This window comes from Scyliorhinus canicula, chromosome 7 (assembly GCF_902713615.1).
Source record: "Scyliorhinus canicula chromosome 7, sScyCan1.1, whole genome shotgun sequence".
NCBI lineage: Eukaryota > Metazoa > Chordata > Chondrichthyes > Carcharhiniformes > Scyliorhinidae > Scyliorhinus > Scyliorhinus canicula.
Window position 1 is genome coordinate 179,505,574 of NC_052152.1, and position 16,259 is coordinate 179,521,832.

Genomic DNA, 16,259 nt, shown 5'->3' on the forward strand with positions numbered 1-16,259 from the left:
ACAGGTAGCAATCCCAATTGCCCCATTCTCCTATCTGACCGACCTTCCTATCTATCTCTGCTTTGGTGGAGCAAGCTTGAGAACCTCCTTCCTGCTCCTCTGATCCCCTGGACTCTTACTGCAGATCAACAATTAGCAACCCTCTCTGCATTTTCCTCCAGAACGTCCATTAACAAGGCTCTTTTCATCAACTGTCTTATTGTAGATGATTGTATTAGCAACACAGTCTTGACAGGAGCATGTCCTATGCATGATGATACTTTTCCTCTGTAATGAACTGACTGGCTTCATTTTCCAACTAACTGCTGCGGTGGAATCGCGGCCTCCATTATATCTCACCTTTATCACTTCAGCCTATGCCCTGGTAGCTTAGTTTATCCTCATTGCGCACCTCATTTTGTTTCACCCTTCTCACTTTCCTTTTGAAATGCTTGTTTGCTATCTTTTGTCGAAGCCCCACTCAATTCCTCAGACATCCTAATCTTGTTTCCTCCCTCCGCCTCTGCTGAGTCACTGATCTTTCTTGATGAGTTCAACCTCCATCTTGGCTCACCTTGGGTTGTTTACTGACCTCTCTTAACCTCATCCAACATGTAACCTATCCTTATATTTATGATCTCTCCTTGACCTTGCAATTTCACAGGTGTCTCTCTTTCTGTTATCTCAATCATGTTCAAGCCCATATCTGAACGCTATTTTATATCCCTCACTCCCAGCTACCTTCCAACCTCACATTCATCTGCATGTTCCCCGGGTACAATAAATTCCCCCAAAGTCACTTAGAACGAAATCTCAACTGGCTAGACTTTGAGTTGCCATTTGGCACAATATTTCTGCTTTCATTCTTCAGTCACTCCCTGCATCCGCTTTTAATGCTGTTTCGCACATTATCTTTGCTCAATGGCATTTTGGCTGTTCCCCCAACGCAGTCCATCACCTTAGATATCTATTATAATTTGGGTTTGCAGTGTTGAACATTTTGTGCACAACTAGTTTAGTCAGTTATTGCCAGGTTTGACTGGACCACTGTCTGTGTGGAGTCTGCATGTTCTCGCTGTGTCTGCGTGGGTTTCCTCCGGGTGCTCCAGTTTCCTCCCACATGTCCCGAAAGACGTGCTGGTCGGTTAATTGGACATTCTAAATTCTCCCTCCGAGTACCCGAACAGGTGCTGGAATGTGTCAACTAGGGGCTTTTCACAGCAATTTCATTGCAATGTTAATGTAAACTTACTTGTGACAATAAAGATTATTTTTATTATTATGTGTACAGATTTTGTAAATGATTCCCATCCAAGATGCTGTTTTCTCTTTTCCCAAACCCCTCTTTCCCCAAGACCTTTTATATATTGCAGTGGCCCCAACATCAATCCCTGGGGAACACATCCTTCCAGTCCAAAAAATTATCCAATGTTGTCTGTGTTCTGTCCCTTAGCCAATTTGGTATTATTGCTGCCATTGCCACTTTAATACCATGAGCTCCAATTTGAAATCTATTATTTGGTACTTTATCAAGCACTTTTTAAAAAGTTTTTCTTGACCAATTCTGTTATATTTTCTGTTTTCCAATCTTCTGGCACCTCCCCCATATTAGAAAAGATTGGAAGATCATGGCAAGCCCTTCCATTGTCTCCATTCCCTACTTTCCTTAGCAACCGGAATGCAAATCATCTTATCCACTCTTAAGTATAGTCAGCCTTTCTAGGCCATCGCACCTATCAATTGTCATCCAATCCATTATCTGTAATTTTTAAAAATAAAGTACCCGATTCATTTTTTCATGGCCAATCCACCTACGCTGCACATCTTTGGGTTGTGGGGGCGAAACCCACGCAAACATGGGGAGAATGTGCAAACTCCACACGGACAGTGACCCAGAGCCGGGATCGAACCTGGGACCTCTGCACCGTGAGGCTGCAGGGCTAACCCACAATCCATTATCTGTATTGATATTTTATCAACATCCTGTTCCTTTGAAAACACTGATCAAAAATAGCATTACATATTCCAGCCTTGGTTTGTACCTCTGAGCATATATTAGCTCCTTAGTCTCCCCTTCCTTTTCCTCCTGTTGCAGTGTATCTAGCATGTGCTTGAGTGGTCTTCTCCTTAAAGATCATGGTCTTTTGTTACAGTTTTTCCTGGAAGTCTCGGTTTCCATTTTACCTTGGTTCGGTCCCCTCTCACCTTTTACAATTTAGACATTTGTCTTTAAACTGTTCCTTGCTCTTCTGGTGGTTAAGAGGCAGGTAGTGGCATTGTCACTGGACTACTAATCCAGAGATCCCGAGTCATGCTCTGGAGATCCAGGTTGGAATCCCGCCATGGCAGATGATGAAATTTAAATTCAATAAAAATCTGCAATTAAACATCTAAAGGTGAACCCGTTGTCGTTTTTAAAAAAAAACACGAATGTGGGGGGGCGGCTCAGTGGTTAGCACAGCTGCCTCACGGCGCCGAGGTCCCAGGTTCGACCCCGGCTCTGGGTCACTGTCCATGTGGAGTTTACACATTCTCCCCGTGTTTGCGTGGGTTTTGCCCGCACAACCCAATGATGTACAGGGTATGTGGATTGGCCACGCTAAATTGCCCTTTAATTGGAAAAAAAAAATGAATCGGGCACTTAAATTTAATATTTTTAAAAAACTATCTGATTCACTAATGTGCTTCAGGGGAGGTTATCTGTCATCCTTACCTGGTCTGGCCTACATGTGACTCCAGATCCACAGCAGACTCTTAAGTGCCCTCAGGGGTGGGCAATAATACTGGCCCAACCAAAGTCGCCCACATCCCATGAATGAATTAAAAATACTAGTCTAAACCTAATGATCAGTGTCTCCCACAGACACTTGTCCCACCTCATTCCCCAGCTCCAGCAATACCTCCTCAGTTGGACTGAAAACATACTGGTTAAGGAAGATCTCCTGAACACATTTCAGAAATTCCTCCCCCATCCGTTCCTTTTTGTTATTCCTTGGTGCTTGGTATAGTTTACCTCCATTGTCTTCCACTGGGGAATTTTCACGGGTGCAATGAGGGCAGTCAATCCCAATCTGTATTTTGGGTAATTCTTCGAGATTTGATCTTCCCTGATTCCACCACCCTCTATTCTTGCACATCTGTGATTTGCTCCTCCATCTCTTACTATTTGGAGGCCCATAGAATACCGTGACCATACTCTTTTTTTTTTTTTTTTTTTTGCTTCATCTCCATTCTAAACTCTGGATTCTGTTCTTGTCTCTTGGGGATATTCCCTTTTCAACTGCAATGTTTTTCCTAATTAGTACTGATACCCCCATCTCCCTTTTTCCCATTTCATCTTTTCTGAACACATTTATATTTCTCCCACAGCTACCTATGCTTGCAGTTCACCAACTTTATTCACCACACCTCAAGTGTTTCTGTACACTCATTGTTACAGACGCCTAATCAGCCCTCAACAATGGCTAAGATATTGAAGCAGACATTTAAATGTTATAAGTTTTAAGATCGATTCATTCCGGGAGTGATAATATAAGAAATCGGGCATGGTTATTTTATAACCAAACTTTATTAAAACAAAAGAAAAGCAACCCAATATTTAAACTCTTAAACTTCAAACTAACACTAACAAATTACATTCAGTTTCTTAACCTTAATACTAGTTCCCATCCAACAACGCTTTTCATGAAAATACAGTTCCTACAAATACAGGCAAAGGCAACACTTACATTTCTTCTGTTGAGGGCATTCGTTCAGAACCGTTTTCCAATGCTTTCTCTCTGTGGTTTTTTCATGACCTCTTTGGTTATGTCCTTGTCATGTAGCAGAATTCATTACTTGTCTCATGGCTGCTCACATCCTTCTCTGTTCCAAATTGATTCTCATTTTCTCTCTCTCTCTCTCTCTCTCTCTCTCTCTCTCTCTCTCTCTCTCTCTCTCTCTCTCTCTCTCTCTCACTCTCATTCTCTCTTTTTCTCTCTCACTCTCTCTTTTTCTCTCTCTCTCTCTCTTTTTTTTTCTCTCTCTCTCTCTCACGCTCTCTTTCTTTCTCTCTCTCTCTCTCTCTCTCTCTCTCTCAGCATCCCCCGGCCCTACTGTAATTGGGCTGCTTGATTGGCCACTCTCGTTTACACAAAAGACTAGAGTAATGCCATTCATATGCAACTACCTTCTGTTGCCAGACAAATTGATCGTCAGACTCTGTAATAGGATAATGACTGGTCATGCAGGAATGCCTCAAAAGACGATGGATCGCGGGTAAATCACCTTATGCACCTTAAACGAGTTTAAGTCTGATGGGATCGTGACTCAGCCAGGTCTTGGCGCATCCCTTTGAGTTTGGGCTAACAGTATTTTCCTTCAGTCTGTTTAACCTATAAATTGCGTACTAAATTTTGGACCCCATTTCTGGACCTAAGTTCCTAATATCTCCCACATCTTGACAGCATTGTACTGTCTTCTGTATTCCTGGTAGTGATTTTCTCCTAACTAATATGGTGCTCCTTCTTTGTCTCATATAAGTCCTTACTTAAAGGTGTAGTTGCATTCCTTGAAAGTGCACCTATTAGAAGAACAACGTTAAGCAATCAGATTTTCCCATTACAAGCTATAGTTGTGACCTTTTACATTTAAAAAAGCATTATGCGCTGTGTTTCGATCATGTTATGGAGTGCTAACGTTTAAAAAAGAAATCTGAACTAGCAGTTAACTGACAAAACTATACCGCAGGATTTCACATTTTGTCAAACAAAAACAAGTTTTAATGTTTAGATAAGAGAAGTTAAGTTTGCAAGTACTATTAACTTTGCTCTAAAGCTTATAAAATCTATTGCCCTACATTCCGATCTACTTTGCACTCTTTCTTCCCCCCCCCCCCCCCCCCCCCCCCCCACTCCCAAATAGTTCCCGAATGTTACTAAAACTTGAAGGTTTGTTCACGTACCCCGCAACCAAACCAAAAAGGTATGCCACAGCCCTCTGGAATTTACTTCATTTCCCTTATTATTCCAGCTGTTCTTCAAAGTACCAATTACATGGGGATCCTTGTGGGATCGGGCGGAAAGGCCTTTGGCGAAGCAATCTTCTAATTTTCTTTAAAGAACTCATGACTGTGGACTCTTCAACTCCTAGCTTTGGGCATACATAGACTGTTTTTCCCAGTCTGCTCCCACAGTTTCTTTATAGCTCTTTTAAAGCTAACTGCTTAAGCTGATTACTTTATACACAAGGCTTTGAGGACCACTTTCGATTTATTCAACTAGCCGCAGACTAGAGCAAGTCTCCAGTTGCCTTTCTCTCTCAAAAACACCAACTGCCTGCTTCTGACAACAAATATACACAAATTAAACACAAGAACCTGAAGCCCCCATATATCATCTCCATTATGATGTGGGATGTTCCCAAACAGAATTTAAATGAATCATTTTTTACCTTCTGCGCTGCTCCGATTCTGTAACCCATATGAATAGCGTATATTGCTAATGGAGTTTTACAACCCCCTCTCCCAGACTTGCTGGCTCTGTTAAGGGACACTCATGTTTACAAATTACCTTTACCATAGGAGACCCCTTTTGTTTATTGCTTTTGCAACTCTACCAATGACCTTGTAAGATAAAAATAGGTTTGTTTTTAACTTTAATTCCACGCTTGTTTGAACAGGGTTATTATCAGTTTCTCAATCAGATGCCCCAATTATCTACAATTACAGAATTTAAACTCCTAAGGTTACATCCTAAAAAACATGAATCATGAATTAAATGCTCTCAACACTAAGTTGCAATACTTTGCATTACTAAATTCCTATATCGGTAATTAAAATAACATTTAAAATAAAATAAATTTCAAAAGATTAAAGAAATATGCCAACCCTTTCTACTTATTCTCCTGTTCGCTGCTTCTCCTCCTCTCCGTCCCACTCGGTCACCACCAATCCTGCTCTCTTACCCTCGAGCTCCTCCACGTATCCTGCTCCCTACCTCACTGAAACGTCTGCTCACTGCCTCTTCTGCTTTATGCTTTCCTCTTCTGAACCCTAGCAAAAAGCGAGGCCGCGACTCGGGGAGTGCTGGATGGCGACTAGTGAGAGCGGGTCATTAGTTACCGGAGTGTCAGGGAGTGGGAAAGACCATGACTGGATGGGTAGGTGGGTTGGTGAGCAGGCAATGCCGCAGACTGAAGGGGTCAGACGATGTCATTCCAAAATTGTGCCAATCGGGTCTCACAGCCCATCACAAAATTACTTTCGAATGAAACTCCAGCTACTAACCATGAATATGGGCCCCATTAACTTACCGGCATAATGGAAAAACGTAAAACGGGGCAACTTATAGCATGGTCTTGGTGTACTATCAAACACATTTATTCATCTTATTCCTATTTTTTCTACTTCGATATGCTGTTGCTCCCCATTGCCAATTTAGTTAACATTTTTAAGAGCGTGTAGCTTACTGATTTGACACAGTGCTGCAGCCTGGTAGAGGATGCATTCATCCATGGAAGGGCAGTAGGCTGCACAACTTTCCTTTAATTTAGTTCTGAGGCACTTGGAGCTGGCTGTTGGAGTGGTGGATGTCTGGAACAGATCTTCAGTCTATGTTCCCCAGGAAAGTAGCCAGCTGCTGTATGGGGTCATGAAGGGAAATAGGTTCAAATCTAATTTTACCAGGAGCTAAATTTTGAAAATTCCACAGCCAGTTTGTTTTTCAGTCGGACTTTTTGCCTCATCAGTTATAATGAGATGTTTCATGGTTTTGTATTCTGAAAGCAGGACAGATGAAGCGAAACAGAGGGGAAGAGATTGATGTTGAAACGCCTGGATCAATTCTTGTCAATACAAATCTACGTGCTTTGATCAACTCACGGACTTTTACTTCTTTGCCGCTGCATTTTCAGCAACAGCTGCTCTTTCTCCTGCCAGAGGTGGACAGGCAGGTAGGGTCTGCATGTTTATAGCATGATTGTTTAATACACTTTTATCAAAAAGGCACACCGATGAGTGGTAAGAAAAGGGAGATAAATTAGAAAGAAATACTTTACCCTTCCTCATTCTGGATGTTAGCTAATTTGGGTCCATTTTTAGTGCCCCTCGCCAATGTATTGTATATATGTTTGCAGTCGTGGGTGGGTGTGTGTGCGTGTGTATGTATGTTGTGGGTGGGTGTGTGTTTGTCTGTGTATTTATTTAGAGTTGTATCTGCAGGAACCAACATATCTGAACCCAATCAGATTTACTCATGCTGGCATATTTATCAATGGTTTCTGTTAATGGAAATTACCGTAGATGTGCATTAACTTTGACTGGTATAAAATAATATAGACTATTGCTAATTCAATAACATTTTCTCTTCACAAGGTGATGATTGACCACACGAGTGCTTCTGTGGTTAGTTGTTAAAATACACCCAGTTTCAGCACTCCCTGAGTACTCTTTGTGTACAAAGGTTCAGAATTGCCCATTACTGCTGAGATTTGATTGGAATGTTTACAGTAGTATTTCCCCATTAGTGTTCAACATGTCATGTTGTTCGAACATCCTTTAACCTTAATGCTAAATCTGACTTCTGTTTATCGTGTATCTTTCGTCAATTGAAATGACTATTTTTCAATCTGAAGTATTGGTTCTGAGCAATGCTGAAAGAGTTGTAGCATTGTGTTTGGATGTTTTGTCTGCAAAATCACTTGCAAATCTAGTAGATTGTGCTCACTGCAATATTATGGCATATGATGAGCTGTTGAATATATTGGTTAGTATGTAAATGGCATCTATTTACATGTTCTATTTTCTTCATTCCCTAAAGGGTGCCATTTCACCCCAAAAAATGTCTATCCGTTGTTGAGAAATGGAGGGCACTTTGGTCTGTCTTGCTTTTCATTGATGGCGACAAAGACTGAATACAAGTTAAACCTGTATAAGATGTGTTCTATTTTGTGGTTCGGCACACAATGGAGAGATTTTCTCCTCAGCCAATATTGATCGAGTGGAAAAGAGGAAACTTGCAGGGAAGGAGAATTCCAACATATTTGTCAGTATTTGATTGGCACTCTACATTGTCGACAGCCCACATAAGTATTAGCAATTGGTGATGTGAGAACCTGGTAACATGACTCTGAATTTGAGCTGTTGATGTTTTGCCAGCTCTTGCGTAGGTCCTTTCACTGTATGAAGGCAAATATTCCCCATATTGCTTATGTGGAAACTCTGAAACTTGTGGTGGTGCTCTTGGAAATAGGGCAGGCCATTCAGCCCCGAAAACCGATTCTGACATTGAGCTGTACCATGGCTAATCTATTACTTAACTCTATCCATCCATCTTGTGTAATTTCAAGAAGGAATTCATAATTTCAAGAAGGAATTGGATATAGCTCTTGGGGCTTAAGGAGTGGAGGGATATGGGGAGAAGGCAGGATCAGTTTATTGAGCTTGATGATCAGCCATGCTCATTATGAATAGCTTAGCAGGGCCGAATGGCCTCCTCCTATTTTTTATGTATGCTGCTATGTATCTTAGCTCCATATTCTTTGTTCTTGCAAGAAAAATCAATCCATTTCCAATTTAAAATTATTAATTGAAGTTGCATCTACTGCTTTTTGTGGGAATGATATCCTTGCTCCTGCCACGATTTGTGAAGAAGTGTATCCTAACTTTCTCTCCTGAATGTTCTGGCTTTGCTTTTAAGGTTATGTTCCTTTGCTCTTGCTTCTCCCATCAGCTGAAAATATTCTCTTAATCCATTCCATCAATTTTTTTCACTTTCTTTCAATATCTTAAAAACCTCAAACAAGTCATCTCTTAATCTTCCATAGTGCTGGAAATGCAACGGTCATTAACTTGAAATGATAACTGTTTCTCTCTCCACAAATGCTATCTGAGTTGATGGGTAGTTCCAGTATTTTCTGTTTTTATTACTAATTTATATACCGTTTCCTCATAATCGAACCCTTGAAACCCAGACAACATTGTGCTAAACATGCCCCATATGTCCTTTGTCAGATGCTGTGCCCAGAACTGTACACAGCATCCCAGATGTGGTCTCACCAGGGCTTTGTGCAACTTCAGCAAAACTTTCTCCCTTTAAATTCTAGCCCTCAATTTATAAAGGTTAGTATTTCACCATTTAGAAAATATTCTTTTCTATCCTTCTTGGGTCTGTAGTGAAGTACCTTACATTTGAATACGCCACAATCAGTTTATCACAATTTTGCCCATTCAGCTAATCAATATCTGTGATGTCATGCTTCCACCTGAAATGCTAACAGTGCCATCTATCTTTGTGCCAACGGCAAATTTAGATGTGTGGCTTTCCAGCCCAGCATCTAAGTTGGAAGTTGCAAAACAATTGCAATCAGCACCTCTTGCCTCCGCATTAGGCTTTAAGTGATTGACAGTTAACTGTCACTCAGTTATGTGGGTGGGCGGGGCAGCACCTTATTAACCTTTATTGCACAATTTCTAAATTAAGCTAGACGACTGAAACAAAAGGAACCAATTCAATTCCATTCCCACCTAGCTTCAAATTCCCAGCTCCCAAACTCACTCTTCGATGTGCAAAGCCATTTGTGTATTTGTCAAGATGCCCTTAAACATCACTATCAAGGCGGGGGGGGTTGTTTATCTGTTGGGTATGTTTTTTTTTGTATGGAATTTGATTGGATTCTTCAAAACACACTGGGCTGGATTCGCCATTGTGGAGGTTAACTGCCGGCGTCGGAACTATGGCGTTTTACGACTGCAAAATCGCAGCGAATCCTCACTGATCCTGTGACCGGTGAGGGCTAGCATTTGCGCTGAGTAAAACTCACGGCTCCTATGATATAATGCTTGGAGAATGGCCAGGCCTGTGACTGCGGATGCGCAGGGCAACGACAGCGCTGTAAAATGTGGCGCCGGCCAAATACTGCCCCCCCGGCTCCTCCCAGCAGAGGCCCCCCACTCTGGCCAGCAGCACGGTTCCCAGCCGACTGTGGCGCGCTGGACACAATCCGCAGCCGACACGCTGAGTTCCCGACCGCTGAGACCACAAGGGAACGCCCCATCGGCGCCGTTGAATCGCCGAGGCCCTGGAGAATAGAGGGTCAGGCCCGCTAATGATATGACAACGGTAATTAAACACCGCGTGGCGAGTGACGCATTTGCGCCATTTTTGGGGTGCCAGAGGATCTCCATTTGGCGTCAAACCGGCACCTACTGCGATTTTGGTGTCGGAGGCTATTCTCCGCCCAATCTCGTTTCGCGATTTTGGCGTCGGCCGACGGTGAATCCCGCTCATGGTTCCTGGTGAAATGTGTTTTAAAATGTGTCCTTATGGCAGTTCAACAGGTTTGAACGATGGAAGTATAGGAATGGATAGATGGGCAGGAGCCCGGCATCCACCTAAGACAGCCACCAACCCCGCCCCTAAGATGAGAGAAAGAAAAGCCCTTGGCCCGAGTCAGATCTCTATCCCTCTTCCCCGCCCTCACAAACCTGAAAAAAGCTTTCCAGAGAAACTACTCCCTCCTCTCCTGCCCCCGCCTCTCGCCCCACCAAACAAATAAGCTAGGCTCACTGAATCTAGTTCCAATAAGCCGCAGACCCCTCCTCACTTCAATCCTGTACTTTAGCTGAAACTTTACAGCTAGCCACGGGTGCATGCCCAAAGAACAAAGAAAAACAACACTCCTTAGTCCGTCCTAGCTACAGAACAGTAGCCAAAGCCCAGTGTCCCTACAATACTTAAACTCCCCCCTGAAAACTGCAACCCCCTCAAACCCAAACATACAAAAGCTAACTCTCAGCCTTGCCGAATACACTACTCTAAACCTGACTCCACTCCTGAATAGCACAGGCTTTGCCTTATTAAAAGCCGGATACCGCTTCGCCAACTCCGTTCTGATATCTTGGTATATCCGGATGATGTTTCCTTCCCATCTGGAGCCCCGATTCACTTTGGCCCATTGCAGAACTCATTCCTTCTCCCGGAAGCTGTGGAATCCAATAATCACCGCCTGGGGTGGCTCATCCGCCTGAGGCTTCAGCCAGAGCACTTGGTGTGCCCGATCCAACTCTGCAGGGGACAATCACCCATTCTCCTCTCCTACCCCATCCCCCACTGAAAAACCTGGCAAACATTTGAGAAAAGTGCTCAGTTGGCTTCGGGCTCTCCACCCCCTCCCGACAACTACGCAATTCTGATTTTTAAAAAAAATTTGGAGTACCCAATTAATTTTTCCAATTAAGGGGCAATTTAGCGTGGCCAATCCACCTACCCTGCACATCTTTGGGTCGTGGGGGCAAAACCCACACAAACATGGGGAGAATGTGCAAACTCCACATGGACAGTGACCCAGAGCCGGGATCAAACCTCAGACCTCGGTGCCGTGATCCAGCAGTGCTGTCCACTGCGCCACCATTCTGCCCTTCAATTCTGATGTTCTGTCTCCTTGGCCTGTTCTCCAAGTCAGCCACCTTTGCCCTCAAGAGTCGTGTTCTTCTTCTCCACCAGCAACATCTCAGCCTCCAATGAGGTGATTCGATTACCATGCAGCAACGAGGCCTCCTCCACACCCTTCAGCATCTCTCCATGCTCCTGCACCGCTTCGCTGTTTTATCCAGCTTCTCCTGAATCGGGCCAAGTACCTCCTCTATTGACCGCTTCAGGTTTTCCATCATCACCCTGCCGTGCTCCTCAAAATACTTCCCAAATTGTTTTCAGAATTCCTGCGCCATCACCCCAGTCAGCGTTTCCACTGTGATACGAGCAACCTGCTCAAGGCAGGGTCTGCCGCCTTCCCCTCTGCTGAGCTTTGCAGGCTTTCTGGCTCCGTTGAAGGATTACCCCCTTGCCTCCAACCTTCTTCATAGATTTCAACATATTTTCGACAACAAATTCCTTCCCCCATACGATGGGTCGGTTTTGGATTGGATTGGATTTGTTTATTGTCACGTGTACCGAGGTACAGTGAAAAGTATTTTTCTGCGAGCAGCTCAACAGATCATTAAGTACATGGGAAGAAAAGGGAATAAAAGAAAATACATAATAGGGCAACACAAGATATACAATGTAACTACATAAGCACTGGCATCGAATGAAGCATACAGGGTGTAGTGTTAATGAGGTCAGTCATTAAGAGGGTCATTTACGAGTCTGGTGAGGAGTTTTTTGGTAACAAAAATCCCTGGGAACTGGGTTAAAATGTTCAAAAAACAAAAAATGGCGGGAGCTATCTTATGTGCTACCTCTTCCTACTTGTTACCGGAAGTCCCCCACCTGGACAAGTTTTACTTAGAGTTGTTGCTTGCTGCAAGAGATCTGCAGCAATAATATTATAAACTGTTTCCATCCACATAGAGGCCAGATAGAAGGCTTTCTTGGTTTTTGTTCATTCTGACTTTGCTATATTCTGGTATACCAGGTAAAATTAGTTACCTTGCCATCTGCTGGATCCTGTACAGATCAGTGCATTGCAAGACTTTTTGTTTATTCCGAGAAAGAATTTTCAGTGTTCAAGTAAAACAAGAAATTTGCTGCTTAATTGGGCAAGACTAGATGAATACCAAGAGTTGGATAGTTCTTTCAAAGCTTGGTACAGGCAGGATGGATTGAATAGCCTGCTTATGTACTCTAATTCTAATATTGCCAAACTGTAAGCTTCATAGTCCATTTGTACTTAATGAGATTGAACAAACTAGTTACACTTATGTAGTCGTACCCAAATAAAAGGTAACCTCCCACATGGTTTAAATCTGCTCAGTTTGTGTAACCTATCCCAATTTAATGTGTTTTAGAGGTATTTTGAGTTTGACAAGCCATTGTATTCCAGTTTAATGATATTTTGTTTCAATATTTCAATTTACTTTTGAGAAGCTTGAAGATGCAAGAATTGTAGGGCTAATGCAAAAGTGATGTTCTGATGAATCTTCAGTTTCCTTTAGTGAATGGTAGACAGTTGGTGTCAAGTGGGAACATTACATAAAAGATGTGAGCTGTTTCAGATGTGGATGGCTGAGCATTCTTCAGAGACCTTGTAAGAAACGTTAAAATTATATGTGAGTCTTTGAACTGGTTGCCGAATATGTTAAATGTTCTCAATAGTGGATTTTGTAGAATTCTTTTTTTGCTTCGGAAATGTTCTATTTTTGTCATCTGCTTTTTTGTGGTTTTGATCTTGAGCACAATAGAAATTTAATCCAGTTCAGCTGTGCATATTGACGTTCTATGAAGTGGGAATGCCAGATTCCTTCCTTTGGTATTTCTCAGCTGATGAATTGCCAATCCTGTCTTGTCTGTGCCATGTGAGTTTAGATTGTAGAAAAGGCTGGGGGGGGGTTGGGTGTAGTAACATGGGGGTGGGGGGAGTCACTAGGGGTTGCTTTGTGTATGTGTTTAGGAGTTGGCTGGAACTGCTTAGGCATAGGTTTTGAAGTGGGTTATCTGCACGTTGCCAGAGAATGAATGCTTTTGCTGAGCACATTGAGGGGAGGGAGATCTGATAACTCGAATAAAAACTGATCTTTCATGGTTCAATTATCATGTTATATATTACATTGGTCACATTATGTAATTACAAAGTCACTCATTGCTCCTGATTTTAAAATGATTAACTTAAGCATGAAATTTCTCTTGTGCATATGGGCTGTTTTGTTTTCATCTTGTATCTACAAGATTATGCGGCAATTCATTGACGGCAGCAGGAGTAAACTTGAAGCACCTACTTTATGTTGGTTCAGCAGGTTGAGAGTTTTTAGGGGTTACCCCTATCTTTGGATCTGTTAAGATTTAATTACCTGCAAATGCTCGCATTCTAAACATTGTCTGGCATCTTTGAATTTGTCTACATATATGTTTCTGGAACATACCTCTTCATTCACCTGAGGAAGGAGAAGTGCTCCGAAAGCTAGTGTTTGAAACAAACATGTTGGACTTTAACCTGGTGTTGTAAGACTTCTTACTGTGCTCACCCCAGTCCAACGCCGGCATCTCCACATCGAGAGTTTTTAAAGCTGAACTTGAGAAGACAAATTCCCTTAATAGAATTTGTTGAATTTCAATTAGTTAATATTTGGTGGTTTAGATGAAAATTAGTTTGAGCAATGCGCAATTCCAATGTCATTTTTTGTTTCAAATGGTGGGTGATGGCTAGTTCTGTCTATGAATTGGAATAAAATGGTTGTGGAGGAGGTGGTTTATAGTATGCAGACCAGTGGGTGGCACTGTGATCTGTGGCAAAATCTCAGTTTAGAATTCAAGAGTTGTATTAATTCTGAAATCTAAAGCTAATGAGGTTTATATTCACCTCTTCTCCACAAGGGGTTTCTGTTCTGGCAGTTACTTGAATAAATATTCTCCCTTTTCTTGGAGACCAATTATTTGCTTTCACATTTTCTAGATCCTTTGGCACCATACAGTACTAGCTGAAGTGCTTTCTAAATCTACACTATTGTGTATAAACAATGCCAGGATATTCCTCATAATGAAAGCCCAGTTATTCCTCATGAATGCCCAGTTATTTGTTTCAATTTGTAAGAATGACACAGACATGAGGGAGATGTAGCTAAGCTTCAGTCTTCAAATGACAATGTAATACAAAGACTGCCTATGGAAATGAGTGGGCAATTGTGAGAAGCCTCGTACACTACTCGGTTTACTTGAACAGATGTTTACTGTGTGTTGCAAATGCTTCAATAGTCAAAGACTTAACTGTTTACTTACCTGGTCAAATTGGCTTGTGTGTTGCTTGTGCGTTGAACTGTAATTTTACTTTAGATTAATGTTAATTACCTAAATTTTCACCCCTTCGTTTCCTCTTTAGACCAAACAGTTTGGTTGTGGTAACCACTGTATGGATAGTACGTTGCTTTGAACTTATTTCTACATTGACACTATATGAGTTTTTTAAGCTCCACTCCTCTGTACTTTAACATTTGTAATCTATTCATGTAAAGTGCTGATTTGTACATGTTTAGAGCTCTTTTTCTCTCTTTCCCCCCCCAACACTTCAAAATGCTTTCCCAACTGATTCCAATCATGCCTGATGCCCACGTACGTGCATGTCCAGTGGAGGGTAGAAGTAAGAATCTGGTTCTTTTCCCATCTCCAAAACTGAGATGCAGTAATATCCTATCACTCGTTCAGGTAACTCTGCAGAAGCAGGAGCCAAACCTGGAATCTTGTTGGCCTTAGAGTCCATAGAATCCCTACAGTGCAGAAGGAAGCTATTCAGACTATTGAGTCTGCATCGACCCTCTGAAGGAGCACCCTACCTAGGCCCAATCCCCCACCATATCCCCGTAACCGCAGTTAATCTACACATCTTGAGACTAAGCGACAATTGAAATGAAAATGAAAAAAAATGAAAATCGCTTATTGTCACGAGTAGGCTTCAATGAAGTTACTGTGAAAAGCCCCTAGTCGCCACATTCCGGCGCCTGTCCGGGGAGGCTGGTACGGGAATCGAACCATGCTGCTGGCCTGCTTGGTGTGCTGTAAAAGCCAGCGATTTAGCTCAGTGAGCTAAACCAGCCCCTAATTTAGCAGGGCTAACCCACCGAACCTGCACATCTTTGGATTTCTACGTCTTAGTACTCACTAATTAGATTTTCTGAACCATTCTGACTGATTTAAGCAAGATCTTAATGTGTGTTTCAAATCTATTATTTTTTTTAAAATTTGGAGTGCCCAATTATTCTTTTTCTCTTATTTTTTTTATTTTTCCCACTAAGGGGCAATTTAGTGTGGACAATCCACCTAACCTGCACATCTTTGGGTTGTGGGGGTGAAACCCACACAGACACGGGGAGAATGTGCAAACTCCACACAGACAGTGACCCAGGGCCGCGATCGAACCCAGGTCATTAGTGCCGAAGGCAGCAGTGCTAACCACTGCACCACCATGCCACCCTGCAAATCTATTATTTTAGCCAGCAGTGGTGGGAGGAGATTCCATGCATACTTGTTCACTATCTTTGAGGGAAGAAGCTGAATGTGATTTCAAAATTCAAAGCTACATCTAGATTTTATGTACTGCTTTTGTGGAAGGGGGGTAAGAAATCTTCCTGCATCAACAAACCAGATTGTTACATTTGACCCAAACTTCGGACTGTTCTGATGGTTTTGAATTGATTGTGACTGTGTTTCAAAATACACATATCACTGCGAGAAAGAAGTTTGGATTATCCAGTCATGCTGTATTAATATGTTCTAATAATAAATATAGAGCCTCAAGAGGTTTTTTTTTTTTGAAGATTTGAAAGCTTGACTTTCAGAGATGGGTTTTAAGCACCTGGATGAAAAGCCCCAATTTTC

General features: G+C 42.2%; 1 protein-coding gene across 12 annotated transcripts in view; it reads left to right on the plus strand.

Moving 5' to 3' along the window:
- The window catches only part of LOC119969593 (polycomb group protein ASXL1-like), a 134,926-nt gene that overhangs the window by 103,466 nt on the left and 15,201 nt on the right, over positions 1–16,259 (plus strand). For 8 of the 12 annotated variants that reach the window (XM_038803396.1, XM_038803393.1, XM_038803395.1 and 5 more), the window contains one exon: positions 6,743–6,909. The exons of 2 other annotated variants lie outside the window; for them this stretch is intronic. In XM_038803396.1, coding sequence (XP_038659324.1) covers positions 6,743–6,909 — 167 coding nt within the window. The remainder of the gene's footprint in view (positions 1–6,742; positions 6,910–16,259) is intronic. 2 more of the 12 variants (XM_038803394.1, XM_038803405.1) reach the window with 1 other exon arrangement.